The sequence below is a fragment of the Pezoporus flaviventris genome, unplaced genomic scaffold, assembly GCF_033815535.1.
Source record: "Pezoporus flaviventris isolate CSIRO_AGI_PZ_B2104156 unplaced genomic scaffold, CSIRO_AGI_Pfla_v1 ptg000041l, whole genome shotgun sequence".
Classification (NCBI taxonomy): Eukaryota; Metazoa; Chordata; class Aves; order Psittaciformes; family Psittacidae; genus Pezoporus; species Pezoporus flaviventris.
The window spans coordinates 5,903,236-5,925,086 of record NW_026892589.1 but is presented as its reverse complement, the minus strand read 5'-3'; the positions used below and the strand labels follow the sequence as shown (position 1 = coordinate 5,925,086).

Below are 21,851 nucleotides of genomic sequence, written 5' to 3'. Positions count from 1 at the left end.
CCAAATAGGTACAACTAACTGCAGGCAGAGAGTACAAAACTTACTCCATGCCCCAGCTGCTTGTATAATACAGCTGAACTAAATCAATAAATAAAGCAGTTCTTGCACACGACTTGTCCCCAGTGAACCTCCAATCGTTTTTAGAAAGCCAGCAGCACCTCCTCACTTTGCTAACAAAGACAGGGGCTCAGAGCCCATCTTGCTGTGAGCCACCCATCACACAGGCAACAGAGAGCTGCACAAGACCCACTTTAACACCCACTGCAGAAGCCCAAGCCATTTAATTCAACAGGCTGACTCCAGGGCTTCCATACTGAGAACACCTTCACCACACACAAAGACCCACCTCACAGGCAGAGGCAAAATGTGCTGCCTTCATAGTCCCTCTCCCGCCCCTGCCTCCCAGAGCTGTGAGCACAGCAGCACACCGCCCTCACACTGCCTTTTGACGCCTTCTCCAGAGGGCACCCCTTCAGATGGCCTGGCTTTGGGCTGGTTGCCCCTAAGCAGCCTCAGCTGCCCCGAGCCAAGGGGACATGCTGGGAGTTCCCTCATTAAAGCAGAAACTCACCCTGATTTAGGTGATGTCTCACAGGTACTCAAAAAGACTACCGAGAGGAAGACGTGGGTGCAGCCACGTCATCAACCCTGCACAGCAGGTGCCCACTCATGCCCGCACCCTGTTCCCTGCAAGGGTGACCAGTAACCCCAGGGGTCCGCCCAAACACCTCCAGCCCAGGGCCCTTCCCCTCAGGGCCACGGCGGCCTCGCGGAGGAGGATGCCCTCTTGTGAAGGACAACAATCCGCTCCTCTCAACGCTCCCCATCCCCTCAGGGCTGAACTCACCTCACGGCTGCACGGGCCCGCCCCAGGGCCGGGTCTGCCTCCCGACGCTTCGGCCCCTCAGGGCTGGGCTCGCCTCGCCTCGCCTCAGCTGCCGGATTCCCCTCAGCGCTGAGCCCGCCCAGGGCGCGCGCTCACCTCGGGTCAGCGCCCCCTGCAGGCGGGGGCGCTCAGGTGCTGGCAGCAGTCACCTCAACCTCAGCCGCAGCCGCGGAGGGGCCGGCCCGGGCTGGGTACGGGGGGAAAATGGCCCCTGAAGATGAGGGTGCCTGAGCTGAGCTTCCGAGAGAGCCCCAGTATGGAATCTTGCATGAAACATTAATGTCATTAATAAAAAATGTCATTTAAGATGGGCAGTAGTGGTAGACAGGATTGTAGCTTTCCAACAGCTAAAGGGGGTCTATAAAAAAGGTGAAGAGAGGCTTGTTACAAGGGCACGTAGTGATAGGACAAGGGGGACTAGCTTTAAACGAAAAAGGGTAGATTTAGGGAGTAATTTCTTTCTAATATTTAATCCATGTGGGTGCTGAGGCGCTGGCACAGGGTGCCCAGAGAAGCTGTGGCTGCCCCATCCCCAGCAGGGCTCAAGGCCAGGTTGGATGCAACCTTCCACCCCAAACCATTCTGTGTGAAGCAGCTGAAGAAGAATCCCCATTTCTCTATTAGGAAGAAAGGTCACAATATAATGACCAGTACACAACCATGCAGGACGATGTAAACTAAAACTCAGCGCATGGCAAAGGATGTGCAACAGACACAAAGTCTAAAGGTCTTTTATTACATTTTATAGATTAAATATATCTTCAGTAGAGTCTCTTTTTTTAAAACACACAAAAGGAAAAAATACATTCTTCATGTACATATGAAATACTGACCACGTAGCAGGGACCATGTACAGTGCAAAGTATGAACACAGCTACACAGATATCACCACTTGGATGATTATCAGGCTTTTCTACAGTAAAATTAGGAAAATTTAACATTTCTGCTTCCAAAGAGAAATCCATACCCTTCCCATCCATGGCATTTTGTGGGATTGTGCAGGAAAGGGTATTTTTTACTTTTTAAAGGTATTAGAAAATCCTTGCATTGCATGAAAACTCATCGGCCTCCACAAGCTTTACATCTTTCACACATTCATAATCATAGTACAAGTTTTACCGTGATTGCAGCCCAACTCCAAAAACCCAAGGAAAACCAGAAATATATAGAACCTGGTAAAGAGAAAGGAATGAATCAGAGTGATTGTTGCAATGTCCAGGAAACATGTACCCACTTGTACACACACATACACAACAGATGGAAGATAGCGAAGTGTGACTGAGCATCTCCTATTTATTACAGGTTTGGAGTGAGGGCACAGGGTTGCACGTTTCAGTTCGGCAGTGAATCTCTAGTGTCTCTCAGTACGGGATGTCATTCTGGTAGTACTGGATCATGTCGTATGTCCTGCTCCTAGAGAAGAAAAGCAAAGCCAGAGGTAAGTGAAAGCTTAGAAAAACAATGCACCCATTGTCACCGAAACAAACATCAAAATCCCACAGAAACAAAGCATGGGTGAAGGAAATTAGCTGCTAATCAAAACTAGCCTTCTGTGCTTTGAAGGCATTGTGAAGCCCAGTTACTGTTATGAACAGCACAAAACATCCTGCTCTTGTTTAAACTAGGTAAAAAAAAGTATTCTCAGTGTGGCAACAGCAGCTTGGATCCTGTGTTAGGATAAGCCAGAGGCACCTCACATTGCATTGGTGGTTTGTTTTAGCAGAAGGAAATGCATATTAAATGAAATAAGATCATCAGGCCTGCATGGAGACAGGATTATGTGGAAATAAAAGGAATCTTAATTAAGGAGAATGCCAATAATGAAAAGTGCAGGGGAAATAACGGCATTAATAGCAGCATCTTTGATGAGTGACTGAACAAACAAATCTAAGCCTTGTTATAGATAACTCAATTATCCATGGGAAGAGCTTACTCAGGTCACAATAACCATGCTACAGGTAGAGAAGCTCCAGCTTATCAGAGCTAAGGTGGCTCTGGGCATTCACACTGCACACTGCAGTGTGCTGCCTTTGTAACCTCTAATATTGATCTAAGATTCTGAGCAGATGCACCAGCAGGCACTAGAAAATCCAATTCAGTTTTAGCAGGGCTGTATCTCAGGACTTAAGCCTTTCTGGTCTCAATCTGACCCAAATGGAACTAGGTAAGAGTTTGCATTAGACTCTCCAATATATCCCACAAAGTCTGTATTCTCTGGGATAATAATAATAAAACATGCACTTAAGATATTTAAGTTTTAAATTTATTGTATTTAAAGTATTAAATGTAATAAAATTACATTTCACATGTAATTTCCTTTGAAAAGCTTTGCACAAGATACCAAACTATTTGTTTATTTGAAGGGAAAAAACCCTACAGTTGATGGGCTAGCTGGTGATTAAGTTCATTTTTAAACTGCTAAATACCTGATAATTAGTAGTAGATGACAAATAAACATGGCCCAGCTACAAAGACATTCAGAACCCACACTGCCTACGTTCCCTACCTGAGGTATTTTCCCTAGCCAGTATTACATACGTAACATATGGTCTACAAAATGATTAATATGTTAATGTAGTATCAAGCAACAAAGCAAGAATAGTAGAAAGATTAGAATTCATTTCTAGAGAAGAGTTTTGCACAGAATAACAGCTCAGAATTTCAGGAGGATGTTCAGGCAACTTAATGCCTACAAGCAATTTTGAGAAAGATCTTGGAAAGTCACTGTGGTTCTGTTTCTGCTTCATTCTTACTCAAACCAACAGATCATGTTTTTTAAGAAACCTTCTCCTTACAAAATAATAAGGAACAACCTTCAGGATCAAACTCTATTAATCTGGACCAGAAAGCATGCGACTCCTGTTGCCATTCTTTACTATTTATCCCTTTCTTTGTAGAGGTGACCCTACCCTATATAAAAGGAGGTATCACAAGTAGACATCTAACCCTAACAGTACAGTTGGCCATAGGAACCAAAATGCTTAACTTTGGGTTCAGAGATTCACCCTGACAGAAAATCTTCCATTCCTTAGACTAGCCAGCCTTGCTATTTGAAGAGCCTGGGCTTAAGCCCTCCTCACCAGTGTAAAAGAGAAGAGATGAACCATGTTCAGCAGCAAAGCTGCTATCCTGCATAATCAAAAATACCAACAACTCAAAAATGTTTGTTATCTGACTGATAAAACTCTACTTATTAGCTCTGCTCAAAGCTCGATAACCTTCCTTTAGCCATAGGGAGAATACATGCACAGATGCCAAACCTGTTGCTGAGGAAACAATTCTGGATGATCTTGATGATGAAGGTTGCAGCCTCCCGTTCAGTCATGTTGGGGCTGAACCTATGTCTGGATGCAGAAAACCACAAAAAGCAAGAGTAAAAATTAGTGAGCTTTCTTTGAGCATGATACAAATTCGGTTTTGCACATGCTGAGCCAGGTGTGGATTTCACTTGCTGCAAGTACCTACTTTCTTGTGAGAGTACCTCGCTCAAATTACATAATGTTTTAATAAGCACTTGCTGCCTTTAGTCTTACAGGGGAGACAGAGGCTGTGATCATCAGTTTAGTGGTAACTCCAGGAACAGCAGATCCCTCTTTCTAGGCAGCCGCTGTTTTTTACATCTTTGCAACTAACAGTGTCCTCTAGCTCCTGCCCGTCATACTTTATACATCTGCACTTATCTTTAGGTAACTGTAGGAAATTACATACAGGAAATGCTCAACTAATTCTGCTCAGTCTGGAGCTAATCCTGGAGGCATAAGCCTGAAGGGTTTAGAGTATCACATCAGAATTTGTCCAAGTTGTTGGGTGTTACAACATATTTCCATTCATTACTGCATTATCTGTAGAACAAATTTTAAGATGCTGTTCTTCAGAGTCCAGCACCATTTCAGAGGACATCAGACCCTGCAACACATTACCTCTCAATTAAAGCAGAGCTTTCCTTTATGGTCTTATTTTGCTAGCCCTACAGACTTAGAGATAATCATGTACTTGCACAGTAAATGAACAGCTTGAACTTAATTCTACAAAAAGGCCTCTGGAATTCCTACTTTCTGAGATATTCCATAATCAAAAGTTAAACATCTTTTACAACATTAAGACATTTAAGATTTGAGTAGCATGATACCTCTACTCACTGCACAAGTTGTGACAGTATACATTCGGTGAAGAACATATGACTACTTTCCAGTTCATACATATGCTGACTTACTTCAACAGCTTGATTGTTTGCCCTCGAAAACAGGGCAGCCCTGTATCCAACATCAGTGTAACCAGTGAGACAACAGCATCCATGTAAGGCCTAGAGAAAAAGAGGACAAAAAGGCCGCAGCACTCAAACTCCTGCAGTTTTAGTAGGTAAAGCAGGCAAGCTGAGGGGTTCAACGAGCTGGATCACACCTTTTTCTGTAATTAAATCAACACATACAATCCTCTTTCATTTGCTGGTAGAGTTATACCACTGCTTGTAATCTGCCCGTTTAATTAAATTTGCCTCCTTAATGTTGGACTACCAGATATTCAGAATGCTGCAAGATAAACAGTCTCAAGGAGGATTATACAATACAGTGCTTGATTAAACATTTCTTCAGCATCAGACAGGTGAATCAGTGCATCAAAACAGTACAAAAGGCTGAAACCAGCAATACCACAGTAACAGCTTATCTTGTAATTCCTAATTACTCTACGTAATTCTTTGCTACATCAGCCCAGCTTCCCTTCTCCTTCCTCTCCTCCCACTCAGAACACTTATTACCTACCAAGCTATTACTCTGATACTTGGATGACACTTTTTTTTCCTCAACACAAAACTTTCTCCAGACTGCTCCCCCTCAAGGAACCAAATTGATCTTGACTTCAAGACAGCCCCTTCTGGGACTACTAGCTGAAGAAACTTTGATTCTGTAAGATAACATCGATAATACTTTATAGTTGTGATAGAATGAGCTTTTATATAGACTCTTGTACTCTCCTCCTCCCACCCACGTACAACATCCTATTCAGATAGATTTATTAGTGCTCCTGCATATTAAAGCAAGCCTTATTGGCTTGGTAGAGAGCAAGGTAAAGCTGCAAATCTTTACTGTGAGTGGCTGGCAATCACAGCTGAAGAGTGACGCTACCAAACTCCCCACATATTTTACAACAGGCGATTGTAGCACTTTTTCGCATCTCCTGCATAATTAACTCTAGCTGAAATGGTGATAAATGTGATTGTCCTATTTGGGAAAAAAAAGAAACATTTTCATTCTCCTGTAGTTTCTTATTGCAAAGTTTTAACAGCATACTAAATGATGTATGGAAATGTGTGTTAATATCACATTTATACATTGAATAGAATGTATACAATTTTTAAATATAACACAAGAACAGATGTCCTGGTTTCAGCCAGAATAGTTCTTTTTCTTCTTAACAACATGAAAAAACGCACAAATTTAGGCTGTAAAATTGCAGGATTATTAAGTTGTTTCAAAGTTTTCAAGATGTACCAGGACAGACTGACAGGCTCAGACCCCCTACATGCAATTGTATATTATTATTTGTCTTCTCATCTGGTTTTAGACATGGAAGAATTTCCACTTTTGAGAAGCTAATAACACCTTACCTGACTGCCAGATAGCCTCTGACACACATCTCCATAAACCATTTGAATGGAGTTGCTTCCATTTTTCCTCCCATTATCATCACCATCTCATCAGTCAGCTTAATGTCAGGCTCCCAGCCCAGATTTCCACCAGGTGAGCTTTCAAACATGAATCCAAAATCTGTGCACAAAAGATAATCTGCCTTATAAACTCTGTTGATTAGTTGTCCACTGTCAAAGCTGACAGAAGAAAGGAGATGTGGATTCCACATATTAATATCTACTTCTTTCTACCAACATTTCAACTCCAACAGTGAAGTGCAAAAACACCAACAAAAGAAACATCACCATAACATCAGACTAGACACAAGAATGACATCAAATAAACTCTCTGCTGAAACATATGTGCAGTTCCAGAAAATCAAAGCTAAAGCAGAGGTTACAGCCTCACATCATTACATAAATTTACTTGCCAAATTTAATTCATAGCCATACAGTGATGAAAGGAACCCAAAGATACATGTAAAGATACATTTATGTATCTTTACATACATATACATACATATGCATGCATAAGAACATATACATGTACAATCCATACATATGTGTGTATATACTTTTCTGAAGCTGGTAAAACTTTGCAAAGCTAAATTTACACAGAAGAAGCCAACACAAATATACACACGATACTGAACAGGCATGAAAAAAATCTCATGTATATTTATAAACCCTGAAATCAGAATATAGACTGGAAAGGGAAATGACTTATTGTCTTCTCTGAGCAATACTTCACAGCAGAAGGAAAATGCAACTACAGAAATCTGAATGTGGGCATCACTGACCAATATGAATGATGTGTCCCTTTTTGTCCAGCATGATGTTGCCATTATGCCTGTCTTTAATCTGGAGCAGAAACAGGAGAAGACTGTATGCAGCCATACTGCGGATGAAATTATAACGAGCCTATGCAAACAAGATGATAAAACAAAATCAGAAGAACACAGAGAATTTAATAAGTCTCATCCCAGCAGCAGATACAGCTGAACAATGTTTTTTTTTCCATTCATGATTAGTATGAAGCAATGTACAATGATGATCTTCATACATCTACAGCTGCAATAATTTCTTTAGCTAACTCACTCATAGCTAAAAATGGATTATCAGCATCAGAAAACAAATACAGCATCATGATAGCTGTTATCCAATTATTTGTCATTATTTCTTATAGCTAGAATGCTTCTCAGTTGAGATTTTACTGTTCTTGCCAACTGGTATTTTACCTTCTGGAATGCAAGGGTAGACTCATCTCCATACTGTCTTGTAAAGTAATCATACATCCCAAAGTCTGTCTGCCTGCCCAGCTGGTCACGGGATGTGCAGTCAGGAATGCATTCAATAACACCACACTGAAGGGGAAGAGGAGAAACAGGTCTGTAAAGCACGCTCCCAAAATATATTTTGCTCATGGCTCTTGGCAGTCATACAGGTCCTCTGGGAAATGTGGGAAGCCTACACATCACTGAATTTCTAGTTTACTGATAAAAAAAGTGCATCCATTTTTTTTAGGATTTCCATGCAAACTATGTGACTTTCCACTACCCGCACAATGTAGCCCCCAAAAATCAAATGACAAACATGAATAACCACAAGCAGCAAAACTCCAGAGCCAAAAGTTTTAGAAAGTGGGAAGCAGGAGAGGAAAAATTCTTTTTGTTGCTGGTGCTCCAAGTATTTGGCAGTATTTCCCTGCAGTAGGGAATTTTTACGTGTGCTGAAAGAAAATGTCTTTTTTTAATTAGGAACTATTTTCTAGAGCCATACAGTTAATCGTACTTACCCCAGGAGCTGTGGCCACCACTCTGTATGGAAACACAAAAAGATCCAGGCCCACCAGCTGAAATATGTTCTTGAAGAGATCGATGATTTGTAAAGCTAACATGTCCTGTTATACAAGGAAAAAAATTGCACAAGCATTACAGGGGTTATGGATCATAAGTCAAGATTACAAAAAATGCTCTGAAGTGAACATTAAAGTTAGCCCAGCAGGTCTGCAGATGTGTGCTTGTGCATGCACAGTGGCGCTCGGGGAAATCAAAATAGGTAAAGATAAATGCTGCTTAAGTGGGTAGCAAGCCACACTGAGGATTTAACTGCTAACCTAACTATTCCACCACTCTTTGATAAGGGCTACTAGTAACTCCAGGGGAAACAGCAAGCAGTCCCGCTTAATCAAAACCAATCAAACTGCAACATACAAGATACCACCTTGGAAACTACTGCTCTGTTACCAATAGTGCAATTAGGAAATAAGCTCTGAAAAACAATTTTAAGTCATGGTAAACTGTCTTAAAAGAATGGCCTTTGTTTCCACACCAGAATTTCTCTAGCAGTACAACACAGCTCTTTCCCTCAGTTCGTAACTAGTGAAGACTCTCAAAATTCCAAAGAAAAGTATTTCTATACTTAAATGATTTTCTTCTTACGTATCATCACCTACAAATCTGTCTTTTATAGCTGCAAAGCCCAAAAGCTTTGTACCTGTCTGCAGTCATCGCCCACTTTAAAGATAGCTGCCTGCCAACAGATTTTCTTACTGTCCACCCCTTCTTCTGCACTTTCATCTATGGAATCAGAACGGCAACGCAGACCTGCAAGAAGAGTACAAAGCAAAACCAAGCCATGGACTTCAATTAGTAACCTTCTACCAAGACAAGTCCTCTGCATTCAAAACCACCACATTTCGCTGCAGGTGCACTACAGGTATTTCTGCCTCATAAGGTGAATACCGTAAGATAGTTCCCTTTACTTGAACTGGAACATATCAAGATAGTGTTCACGATTTACTGATAATGCCTGAAATGCATTAAGCTAGTCAGCTAGAGCATCCAACAGAATTTATTATGAGAAAAAACTGTCAAATCCCAGAATTTGCTGCAGTCTAAAACAGAGGGAAAAACAATCAATTGCTGTGTTAGTCTAAATTAACTGTTAAACTTTCTAACAAGTACTATGTGGTCCGTTTCCTGGGACTTAAAAAAATTGAAACAAAAATGGATTTAATGAATTTCTTCTCTCTTCCTTTGATCCAGTTTTATTTCTGAGCTGAATTACAGCAGATAAAATTCAACATGGAAATAATTTTCCTGCTGCTTTACAGGTCACTAAAAGCAATTTTAAAGGAATTGCTCATTCTTAATTAGTAGTGTTGATGCTTTAAGATGCAGTTACTAACCTTCTTTTTCGAGCTCACTAACTCCACATCGTTTCACTTTAAATTTGGCCAGGTAGGGTGCCTTTGCTGCACTAAATTGCGAAAAGACCAAAGATGATAATGAGTGCAAGTTAGCCAAACAAGGATTTATAGAAAAAATACCAACGTATCACGAAGTAACTTAATGGGAGAATATAACAAGAGCACGGTACCTCTGCATAGGAGTTCCTGATTTGTAATCAATGTCCAGAACAATAGCTTCAGGATTGCTGGGCAAGTAACAGCCTGCAAAATGGAGCAGATAGTTGAGAACAAACCCACTGGCTAGTGCAACAATGCAATTTGGAGAGTAACTGATGTTAGCGTCGGTAACTTCAGCACATAGCTCTGGATTAAATAAAATGTTAGAGATAAACTGGAGACGACGGTGTGTGAGCCAGGAAGGATGCAGTATCTCCTTTTCATAGGTGAGTGAGTGCCAGAAACTAACAGAACACAATTTTGAACTAATCCTGCAGAAATGTACAGATACAACTTCTCTTACACTGGTCAATAATAAGATGTGGCAGTGTGTCCCACTGCACTGGGGAGGGCTCTTAGCAACCAACACATGGCAGGAGAATTAAGACCTGTTAGGCAGAGATCAGGAAAAGCTTTCATCAAACCCCATTTTAAAGAGAAGATTCAGACTGGGAAACCTATGTTCAAGATTTGAAAGGACTTTCAGACAATGACGTTCAAGGGAATGCCTGATGGGAGTAAAAGAAGAACGAAAGGAACTGGACACACTTCAGTCTCAAGGTAACATTAACTCCTCAAAAGTGCCCCATCTCTTTAAAAAAAAAAAAAAAAAGGTGGCCCAAAGAAAAAGAGCTTATTTATCTTTTCACTTCAGACATACATTTCTACTTTGATCCATGATGTGCATTATCTAACTTACTCTTGGGCAAGTTTTGATGCACCATATAGAAATTACTGGGTAAAAATATTTGAATTGTTTCAAGAGAGAAACAATCCAACTGTAACAGAACAGCCCCAGCACCAAAACCGAGAGCTGCCACCTGCAGGTATTTCCAGATTTGCTTGCAGAAAATACAGTACTCATGTTGAATGCAAAAAGCCCGCTGTATCATATGATTAAATCACTTCTTACCAGGCTGCACTTTCACCTCAGAGAGAGCACTCAAACAAGCTTTTTTTCTTTCATCTCCTTTAGGGAATGGTCTGGAAAGATGAATGATATATTAAATATCTGCATACTATGTATTACCCTATGTACCAGCCTCAAGTTTATTTCAAATTTACACAAACTTCACTAAAAATGCTTCTTCCTGTAATGACAAAGATCTCTTATTGCACCACTTGTAGAGAATTTACAGGCTCAACACCTTACCAGAACACTTTCTATCTTAATGATGGTTATAGTCTTTGCTTCGTAGCTTTAACATTCATTTGACATACAGGTTGTTGAGAAAACGGAACCGTGCGAGATATGAGACCGAAATATATGAAGGCTCCTCCTCATACACAAATTTTTGCATAATTATACCTGTGTAAGCACCGCTATAGCCACACCAATATAAGTCTCTTTGTGGAACTTATTCTAGAATAAGAACATTGGCAACTGGAAAAGACAAGCCAGCAAAATGCCTGTGCAATTACATGCCTAACTTGTTCACTGCAGGTGTCAACTGGATGATTAGTAAAATGGTGAACAATGAGTACATACAATAACCCAATTGCACAGGCACGTGTGTTAACTGTCTATTGAAGTCAGTCACACAATTGCATGCTCACCCGGTGTAGGAGCATGCAACTGAAAGGCATTACTTATGCTCTAATTCTAAGCAGTGCAGCAGATTACTGAAGCAGCAACAAAATGGTTAAGATAATGAAATCATCACAGATGACAAATTTATTCATTTGTACCATCTACAAAGCAAACATCATCTTCTCTGTGTTGCCTTTACATTACAGATGAACAAAACCAGATTCATTTTAAGGCTGGGGTGCAAAATGCAGTGCTTGCAAAACAATTATTATCAGTTACTTAATTATAACTTGATACTAACAAACAGTGGATTGATTTTATTCTAAATAGAAAGATACTCAGATCCTAAGCCCATCCATCCTAACAGGGTGAAAACATCTTACCATGCACATAGAGAAGGCCTAATATTTGATTTCTGTGATGTGTCCTTTAGCCCGATGCCCTTATACTGGTGGTTTGCAAAGCTTCATTTTAAATGAAGTATGTTCCATGAAACGCATTTTATATGACTCTCAAATACTTTTATACACCAGAGAATGTTTTAAAAATATGTAATGAAACCACATTTACAGTCTTAGAGCTTGCATGCTGAGCTGCTGCCATCCACTGGCAAGCTTTATAAATAGTTAAATTTCATATCCTACTGCAGTCTTTACAGTCAACAATGGGCAGGACTTTGCATTTTAAGAGATCAACAATTCCATTTTTATGGCATCAAATCTTTCTCCCTAACCACAGTTTAGGAAGGAAGGAAAAGAACTTACATATGCAAAAACAACAACTGTCTTTGTATTACGCTGCACAGTGAAATCTCTCTGGGAACAGCAAAAGAATTTCATGGAGTCTTAACAGAAGTTAAAACCATTTACCTATCCTTCAGGTTTTTTGGTTTTGCAGGTTTTTTGATACTCATTCCACTATTAGCAACCACGATGTGTTCAAATTTAGTATCATCTGCTTCTAAAGTTATAGCTGTTCCAGATGGACTGCTAGCTCAAAGCATGAGCACTGAGATCACGACAGATACGAATTATCCCAAGTCAAACCAAAATGAGTCTTTGCATCCTACAACTCTTAAGTTGCATTAAAGAAAAAATTCATTCCTTATAAGTAATTATTTTTGCCTGCAAACACTATCCCAGTACCCTTAAAAACAACTCAGCCTCTTAATTAGGACACTGGCAATTACCAGAACAGTGAGACCCAAAAGAGGACAATTTCTGAAGTACAATACTTACTTGATAATGGCTGAAACGTTGGTGATTTTATTAAAGAAATCAAATTCCCGTTGGTAGAACTCCTTGGCTGGGCCAGACAATGAGCCAGTTATCTCCTCTACTAGCTGCTCCAGAAGTTCCCCAATGTCAGCTGCATGTGGAAAAGGAAGCACCTCTGTCAGCAGCTTATTTCAGAAAGCTAAATTATATGGATATAACCACCTTTGGATAATACTAAAAAAACAAAAAAGTCCTGAGGCAAACATTGCCACATCTTTTGATGGACTCTGTCAGTTCGAACACTTCTACAGAATGGGCCCTGCCTCTACAAATGAAAAAGTTCCTATCTACAAAGATTCCTCCTGCCAAGGAAGAAGCAGGAAGGAGATTTAATCTGAACTGAGACAAAGGAATCAAGCTAGACTCTATTTTAAAGCACTCACGATCTTTTTGATGTCCTTCTTCATCCAGGTAGATATTAGTTTTCATGTTCCAGATGAATTGGTGAGCCAGTAGCTGGGATTTGGCAGCTGCCCACAGGATGTATTCTCTGACATAACCCATCTGCAATCATACCCAGTCCAGTAGGGATCAAAGATCATTGCAGCTCCAGTAGGCTCAATATTACTGCTTCTAATAGCTATTATTCAAACACTGAAAATATTTAATGGATGGAAAGAAAAACTCTGCTTTCTCATTCATGTTGCTGAAAAGTCTTTTGAAGAATGACAGTGTATTTCCAGAAGTTGCATTCCCTTTCCTCTACTTTCAACTACTTCTGTAGTCTGTAGATATTTCTATATTTGACTGACATTAACAGACAAGATGTCTGATGTTCATGTTCTGCATTGCAGCAGATATTTATCTATGCAAAGTTCTCAAAGAATAGCAATATATAGTCACCTACACTACCGGCTGGGGACGTCTGCACCTGAAAGTTATGCACTGACCAGACTTCGCATACCTTGTGGGCAGGTAACAATGATCTTACATTTATGAACTCTGCATTTGGCTGACAAGCTTTACTTCTGGATTCTGCAAGGTGAAACTAAGTTCTGAAATTCACATATGTGATGGAGCAAAAGACACCCATAGATATCTTCTCTGGTTAGTTCCACAGCAAAATGATTGAGGATAGTAATTTAATGTTATTACTGCTTCTCTCATGCAGACCTTCAAAAGCTTTAATCAAACTCCTCATCTAGGCTTTGCCATAACAAAATCTCTTTCCTTAGACACATAGCCTCTGGTTTCTTAAGTTTATCTGTTCATATAAGAGGTGTATCCAAAGCAAGCCAGCCTCTAGAGACAATAATTTTTCTTCTCTGTATTAGATACAGTTTAAGCTGAAATTTTTTCTGACCTTCAGTTTCAAGTCTAAAAGCTGCCTTAAAAATCTATTTTGTTCATATGCAGCTGTTTCGTATCCTCACCTTGTCATACCGAAGTGCCTGCACGATCTGTGGAATGTAGAATAAAATGGCATCCTGAGAAAGAAAAGATGGCAGGGGTTTTATTGTTATTGTTTTATTAGTTGGGATGGAAGACAGGTCATGTGCACAGGGAAAGGCTCCCTCCAGTTAGATGATGAACAAAATACCACTTCCTCTTTATTTTAAACTGCATATATATGTCTCCTTGTCAAATCAAAGTATTTTTCTGTCCAGTTACTCCCTTCTAAAATATCTTCAATAATCACGTATTTACAATTCTACAACAAGTCTGGCAGGTGTTGAAAATCCAGCCTTCTGTTGCTTTAGAAGCAACACCTTTCCACTGAGAGAAGATTCAAAAGGAACAATTGAGAATGGCAATCTGAAGAACTCAGTTTAGTGTGATTTACAACAAAAGTTGCAAGTATGCAAGCCAGGATCACATGGGACAATCAACTTTAAATTTTTATCTATTCACATTCTGAAACGTGGTGTGCCCATTCAGCATACATGCCTCTGTGTGGTATTAAAACAAAGCCTATGGCCATAACCTTTATTCAGAATGTTCAGGCACTCTTGGAACTAGTCTTACCGGAGGAAAAGATCGCAGGACTTTAACCCCATACTGAGCTGTCAGAGGATGAGGTGGATACATGCTTGAAAAATAGGAAAGGCCAGTTGGTGGATCTGTTGGTGCCCAGCACAGAACATGGCTGAGCTCAGGTGCATCAGCATCAATTGTATGCCAGGTAACCAGGTACTGAAAAAGCAGGTCAGACACGTTAGGAGTTTATAGCACCCAATAATGTTCGGGTAGCGCACATCAGACAGTAATGCTATAATCTAGCTTCCTATAGCAGGGGAAGTTAAACATGGCATACTTTCTTTTACAAAACCACAGCTATTTTATCTAAAGCATTTTTTTTCCCCATGGAAAACAAACTGTTGGAACCCCCTCACCTCCCAGATCACCACATGAAGTTAGTGAAGTCACGTTGCTAAAAGCACAATACAGGAGTTCTAGCACAGGGAGGAAGAAGAAAGGATGAGCCCTTTTTTATGAGTCAAAGAAGGTCAAGTTTTTCTGTCATCTGTTTTACAGGTGATGTACAGAATGTAGCTCTGACAAGACTGTCCTTTGCATAACTACAGTGCATCACTGCAGATCAGTATGATGAGTCTCCTCCATTTCAAGGGGCTTCTTGGCATGCAGCACAGGTTCAGCTTCAAATAATTTCAGCAGCACCACACCCCATGACTCAAGCCCAGTGGTCTTCACCATATTATGCAAAAGTAACAGAAATGGTGGCTGCACTGCAAGTGATGAGCTTTGAGACATTTTGTGTATGGTGAGAATATACCCAGGAGCAAGATGTACCATTAGCTAACTAGTTACCTACTCTTATTGCTGTGGCTCTTGCCTCAGCACCCTATTTCCACAGCTGTCCTGTCATTCCTACAGAGCTAGAGTTAGAATATACACTGTGTTAAGTGAAGACTGTATTTTCCAATATATCCGAAAGAAATGGGCATACTGGGCCCTGTAACAGTATAAACATTTATGAGTACCTTTATTGCTTCAGGAACATCACTGACAGCTCCCGGGTCCAACCGAACCAGACGGGTTACTTCTGTTCCAATAGCTTCAGTATTCTTAAATCTAAGAGTAACCAGGAACACAGTCACATTATTAGAAAATTTTGACAGCCTCTTCTATTTATGTGAAGATGAGGACAGCAAAAGGCAAGGAAGAATACGCTCAATAAACAAATAGTCCAACTATGAAACAATGCACACCGAAGGACCAACATGCTGAAAAAAGAGGATTTAGGAACAACTGGTTCTTATTCAATGCTTTTGTATAAACCACTAGCGTTTTAGCCCACTATTGGATTTTTGGCTGAAATATACTGTCTGATTCTACAGACACCAGTGTGCAGAACTCTACTTGGCAAAAACTATCACTTTTGTAAGGGGGAAAGAATTTCCTTTCCCTTCCAGAGCCAACTATGCTAATTCTCCTATAATACTTACTAAAATGCAAGCCAATACACAGCTAGAGAACACTTCATTCAAAGATACTTTCAATTACTGTTTAAATTCTATGCCTGCTAATGGGCTATTAAAAAACAAACATGATTTCTTCTGAACAAAACACCATCTAAGTGGTAGCAAAGAATGGGTGATAGGAAAGGAAGCTGCACTCCACTAGAGCCTGAGCAAAATGAGTATGTTAAGTACTCCAGTTCTTTTCATTTCAAAGGTCTCAAACAGCTCTGGCAGTATGCGAGGGGGCTGTGAACATGAGCAAGTGCCATCAGTACTTACAGTGTAAGTACTCAGCTGCTAGAGCAGCAGGAATTATATCGATTCTTTTGAAATAGCTCACCTGGTAGGCAGCTGTACAGCAAGATGAGGAGAAATGCTCCAAGCCAGATTTACATTATCCTTCCATTGCTTCTCACTAAGACTGATATACTTAGACCTCCAGTTTGCTACACTGCTCTCTCCAGTTTGATCGAGCTCTAGCTCAGGGGAAGACAGTGGATTGTACCATGTGATTAAGCGTTCAATCTCGGTAGCCTGAGGGAAGCAGACAGAAAAGATAATGTTTTCTGGAAGAAGAAAAGCACTCACAATTTCATACTCTAGTTTATGTATCTTGCAACAACAACAACAAGAAGGTCTTAGAAATTCATTAGTTTCTTCATTCTTCTGATGACCTACCAGCAATGAGAGCAGTAATGTTCTTCGCTTCATGTAGTACTTGTGTAGCTGTGTACCTCTGTTGGTCTTCTTAGACATGCCTTGAGAAAAGGATAAAAAAGTTTTCAGTGGCTTTTGTTCAGTGTGTTAAATGGTGCTTTCAGACTGCCCACCCCTGGCAACAGCAACACATAAGAACCAAATAACCACAGGACACTTGTAAGCTTAGATCAGACTGACTTCAGAAAGTCAGCATGCAGCTACTCATTGTACAGCTGTTCTCTGAACACATGGAGTACAACAGGCTACAAGGATATCAATTTAACCAGTATTGCATTCACTTCAGAAACATGACAGCCTACTAGAAAGAAAGAGCACACAGTTTACAACTGTACCAAAACACAGCCCACAGTCTAATGTCACTCTGCTGCCCCAAAAAGCACTAGGGGCATGTTTGCACAAAGCAATTTCCTTATAGGTTTTCAATACAACTTGACCTCCAGCCTTTCTACTTCTGTAGTACAGAATTTAATGTTCTATTAGAAACACACAGGTAACTTCAAAACTTTCCCCTTGCTACCAGTGAGGTTTTTCCTGCCCCCTCTCCGGAGTCTGGTGATTAAATATTCTGCCAGAAGAACATGAGCCCAATATTAAAGGTAAGTATCAACTTTAAGCAACATCTGCATATAAAATCTGCCATGAAACTGTCTGCGATGAGCTGGCTGCAATCAAAAAGATACCTGATTTTTTAGATATGGTTGACATGCCACTGGACAAAGGGTAAGTATTTATCCATCCTTGTGTAGCCTGTTGCCGAGATCCAACGTTGATATCAAGGTTGCTCCTGGTGTCTTGATTATCTAACAACAGAGCACAGACCTGATGTAGGAGCCAACCAAAGAAACAACAAGCCTTTGAAACAGCCCCTAAAGGAACTCACCAGGTGGCACAAGTTGGCTGGCAGTCAGATACTTCTTGTCCGAGAACATCGCTGTCCAAAACTTGATCAATATCGTGATATCCTCACGAAGCCTCTTCTCCCCTTGTGTAGGGAACTTTGAGGGACAACTTGGAAGAAATTACACAAATAACGTGAAGTTGAATGTATTATGAAAAGAAAACCAACCAAACAGATGTCACACAAATCTAAGCAAGTCATCTTTCTTATTCTGACCAGAATCTACAAGGATGAAGCTACACATCACTATGTTTTATCCTCATGGCTTTATTATGCCCGACTGAAGAGTACAAGCTCCCTATTAAAACTGAAAATTAAGGTAGCAGCCTGGATTTATTTGAAATCTAGTATTATGACTGACCTCACATTAAGACATTCCTATCAACTGTATTATTTTCTGTGGTGCCTATGTCAAATGTTGAAATTATCACATTCAGTGTGGATGTGGATTTTCAAACAGTGAAACTATATTTCAGCCACATACTCTGTTAACAATTAATTCTTTAAGTCTTACAAATCTAGGTATGGTTTTGAGCATTGAATAAACTCCAAAATAAGGAAAAAAAGAATAGAAACATTTCTGAAGATACTACTTTATATATAAACCACACATAAAAAACTGGAACTTATATCTAAGCCTCTTTGAGATGGTTTACAAACTGCACAAAAGCATAAGGAAAATAAAAGTTTCTGTTAAAATGGGCAAAAAAAGGAGAGGAAGACATTAAATCACTAGAAGTAAATGACAGATGCTGCTCTGAAGTATCACAGAAGGTTCAGGAAATCACACGCATGCTTTCACCGAAAAGTTGCAAAGAAAGAAGTACCTGAAATAATCAAAGGCAGTTGAATAAATCTTTTCTCTCAAAACATTTCGAATAGTCGCATTTGGAACCACATCAGCATGCAGCAAAGACAACCCCAGAGTCAGCAACCTAATAAGCAAAATAGAGCATGAAAGTTTTGGCATTCCCGAAACAGTGACAAATGCAAAATCATACAAGCCACAGGTACAGCTGTAACTCTGTTCAGTTTCTGAAAAGTACTCACTTAAATCGGGGTCCAATTGCTGCCACATGCCGATTCAAACTGCCTTTTGCCCCTCCAATGTTCAGTGACAGCGACCGCTGGAGCAGGCTGGAGAAGATCTCTATTTGATCAGAACTGCAGTATTTGGCTATTTCAAATCTCTGCACCAAAAACTGAAAGAGACAGACATACCATGCCTCCTTTGATCTCTTTTAATCTCAACCTCTCCCAATCTTTTGTTTCAAAGGGCTTTCTCCCCTTCAATTATCATGCTCATCTAAGTGCATGTCTCCTGGCTTTGAGGCAGACAGACTACCAGCATGACTCCAGTCCTTTCCCAAATCATGAGAACTTGTAGTGCAGAGTAGCTTAATTGCAGCCTCACTGCAACAACGCCATAGGTGCAACGTTCCAGATGAAATACATACCTCTATCCAGACGTAATGTGGGGTCACCTCTGGCGGACAAGGCCTCGGCTGGCTCTCTTCTGATGCTGCTAATGGATCTGCTTCCTTCTGCTCAGCAGAAAACAGGCCAACTTTCTGTTCCACTGTCATTTGCCAGGCTCCTGCCATTTCCCGCATGAACTGCAAAAAGGAAGATGAATATTTCTTGTTTCAAGAGCATCTTCTCATAGATAAAACACAATCTTACTCCAGAGCACACACAAGAATCTATTACATCAATTAAAATTCACTGCAATATTAATGAAGAGGCAGAGACAGGTCTATACATCCCACCTGAAATGTTTCATTCATATCCTGAATTATGAAGGGAAGAAAGACTCCCTGAGAAGTTCAGCTGGTAGCAGAAAGACTAGGAGCAAGAGCTGACAAGCCCTCTATTTTGCTGAGAAGACTGAACTGTTAGATTGGCTGGTGCTATTCATCCTCCTGCTCTCCTAAAGGTTACTGCCTCCAACACCAAACAGAGACAATTAGATTCACTTTTGCTGAACCTGCTCTAGGGACCAGTATCCTCTGATAGAAAGGGCACTCAGCAACCAAAGGTGCTTACATATCTCCTCAACAAATTACAAAGAAATTTCCCAGAAGCATAAGAGAAAACAAATTAAACTGATTCTCAAGTTAAATACTGAAATGTACATGTAAACTGACTTAAGTAAATTTAGATGGATGATTATCTCCAGCAAGTGCTCACTAACTGGAGCAATTACCAGAGGCAGCTTTCTCAGCTATGTGTGGGCTGTCATTACAGCATGCTGAATTGCTTTATTACTATTAGATTTGCTCCCACCTCACAAAATACAGCTGGTCTAGGCTTTTACAAGATTAGGACACTTGCAAGAGTGTTTTTTATGCAAGGGTGCAGTGCCAGATGTCAGAAGCTCTGATTGATAAACAAGGCCATTGATTTTAATTTGCTTTAAAACACCATCCTACAAATTGTGATAGTTTAGAACCTGATACATGAGCAGCACAGGCATCTCAGCAGCAAAGTAATTGTACAGCTGAGATCCTAACAGACTTCCTTTGCTGTATAATTCCTGCTGCTGAGGAGGATCCGTTTCCCACAGCCCACTTCATGAGGGTGCTCAGACTTCCAACAATACAAGAACAGAGATTTCCTGGCAGGCTAAATTGATTAACAATACATTTAACATCCTTACTTGACACACATTAACAATAGCTCTGAATCTCTCAAATTTTCTGTCTTCCCCCCTAGCAGGGGCAGAGAAAGAATAGTTAAACAGCTTCCTACCGGCACTTCTATTCCATTCTTGGCAGCAAGCAACCACTCCCAGCAAGCAATTGCTGTTTCCATGCCATGTTCATTGAACATTCGCAGGGGTCCCCAACACAGATGATGAAGGAGCTGGGGATCACAGTCTGAAAACAAACATTCACACAGATTTCTCCAACAGAATAAATAACTGCTTTTCACATCAGCATGAAACTGGTGTGCACAGCATGTATAATCAATTCCTAATAAATAGCTTCTAGTTTAAGAAGGCCTTTCCCCAGTATAAGCCTAATTGAAAAAACCTAAAACACGGTTTGGGTTCAAGTTGATGCATACTGGGTTTGTATATGGATAGTTTTTGTAGTTTATTACTCTTGGCTTTCACAGCCAGAAAGCAGAACTCCATTTGCTTTTCATTACCTTTGCTGCTTATTAGCAGAGCAGTCAACTTAAACATGGCCTGGGTGTAAAACTCAGCGTGGCCTGATTCAAGAGCATCATTCAGTTCTTTGATCATCAGTTTATTCAGGTCAGATGTTCGTCCTGTAGCATTTGAGAACTGAATCATTCCAGAAACCTGTAAAATATAATGGGGTTTTCAACAGAACAGTATTTTTAGGAATCTAGTTTGGTATTGGTCACATGTTGATTAAGGAACTCCACAAAGAGAGACATCTTTTGTTATTGTTTTCCTAAATCTTTAGCTTTATCTGCAATCTAAGAACTTTCTGAAAGACCAACAGTAAAACTATCTAATAACCTAGGAAAATTATACCCCTTATCTCGAACGAATTTAGAGTCAGTGCTTAAAATAACAGAACCATACAGCAGTGTATGTTGGAAGGGACACCACCCCTGAATAGCCATTGCTGAGCTTGTGGACACTCCACACTCACAAGAAATCCTGCACTTACCTCTCCTGCATAGCGGTTGCGCAAGTTAAGAGAAGCCATGAAGTTGGAGTAGTCCTTCTTCACACAAGTTGGTCTCTCAGTTAGCTGGGTTGCCTATGACCAGACCACACAGAGGTGTTTACACTGTTCATATCCAGCCATTTGTTGGGTTTTTTTCTGTATCATCTCTTATGTTTTTAGTTTTCCTTATGCTTATTAATCAGAATAGTATCAGGGCTGTTAACTACAACAGCACCAGGACTGATAAAAAATAAGGAACATGGGTATTTATTCCATGGATACAGTTTGAAATACATACATATTTGGATATACTATTTGAAAGACCAAAACCAAAGCATGAACAGGGTAGAATTTCTGGCACTGCTGCTCCCTTTTCATGAACAGGTAAGGAGGAAGACAGGAGAGGAGGTACTATTTTGGTTCTGCCCTTTCCAC

The 21,851-nt window shown here is 40.3% G+C and overlaps 1 protein-coding gene and 1 long non-coding RNA gene across 6 annotated transcripts in view; both read right to left on the bottom strand.

The window, feature by feature from the left end:
- Window positions 1-616, bottom strand: part of LOC133275580 (uncharacterized) — a 218,879-nt gene extending 218,263 nt beyond the window's left edge. For 3 of the 4 annotated variants that reach the window (XR_009745603.1, XR_009745602.1, XR_009745601.1), the window contains exon 1: window positions 347-614. This is a non-coding gene — a long non-coding RNA (uncharacterized LOC133275580). Of the gene's footprint in view, window positions 1-346 lie in introns of all 4 variants that reach the window. The other variant, XR_009745600.1, reaches the window with a different exon arrangement.
- Window positions 617-1,601: 985 nt separating this feature from the next.
- The window catches only part of PI4KA (phosphatidylinositol 4-kinase alpha), a 56,815-nt gene continuing 36,565 nt past the window's right edge, over window positions 1,602-21,851 (bottom strand). For both annotated transcript variants that reach the window (XM_061466048.1, XM_061466049.1), the window contains exons 30-55: window positions 21,417-21,509; window positions 20,923-21,079; window positions 20,521-20,648; window positions 19,227-19,385; window positions 18,820-18,971; window positions 18,597-18,704; window positions 17,752-17,879; window positions 17,552-17,671; window positions 16,830-16,909; window positions 16,492-16,685; window positions 15,672-15,762; window positions 14,695-14,862; window positions 14,103-14,156; window positions 13,113-13,233; window positions 12,691-12,820; window positions 10,835-10,905; window positions 9,894-9,966; window positions 9,703-9,773; window positions 9,009-9,118; window positions 8,308-8,412; window positions 7,751-7,876; window positions 7,313-7,433; window positions 6,492-6,651; window positions 5,100-5,189; window positions 4,147-4,230; window positions 1,602-2,299 (exon numbers count right to left, since the gene is read on the bottom strand). In XM_061466048.1, the coding sequence (XP_061322032.1) occupies window positions 2,248-2,299; window positions 4,147-4,230; window positions 5,100-5,189; window positions 6,492-6,651; window positions 7,313-7,433; window positions 7,751-7,876; window positions 8,308-8,412; window positions 9,009-9,118; window positions 9,703-9,773; window positions 9,894-9,966; window positions 10,835-10,905; window positions 12,691-12,820; window positions 13,113-13,233; window positions 14,103-14,156; window positions 14,695-14,862; window positions 15,672-15,762; window positions 16,492-16,685; window positions 16,830-16,909; window positions 17,552-17,671; window positions 17,752-17,879; window positions 18,597-18,704; window positions 18,820-18,971; window positions 19,227-19,385; window positions 20,521-20,648; window positions 20,923-21,079; window positions 21,417-21,509 (2,946 nt within the window). In that variant the 3' untranslated portion in view covers window positions 1,602-2,247. The remainder of the gene's footprint in view (window positions 2,300-4,146; window positions 4,231-5,099; window positions 5,190-6,491; window positions 6,652-7,312; window positions 7,434-7,750; window positions 7,877-8,307; window positions 8,413-9,008; window positions 9,119-9,702; window positions 9,774-9,893; window positions 9,967-10,834; window positions 10,906-12,690; window positions 12,821-13,112; window positions 13,234-14,102; window positions 14,157-14,694; window positions 14,863-15,671; window positions 15,763-16,491; window positions 16,686-16,829; window positions 16,910-17,551; window positions 17,672-17,751; window positions 17,880-18,596; window positions 18,705-18,819; window positions 18,972-19,226; window positions 19,386-20,520; window positions 20,649-20,922; window positions 21,080-21,416; window positions 21,510-21,851) is intronic.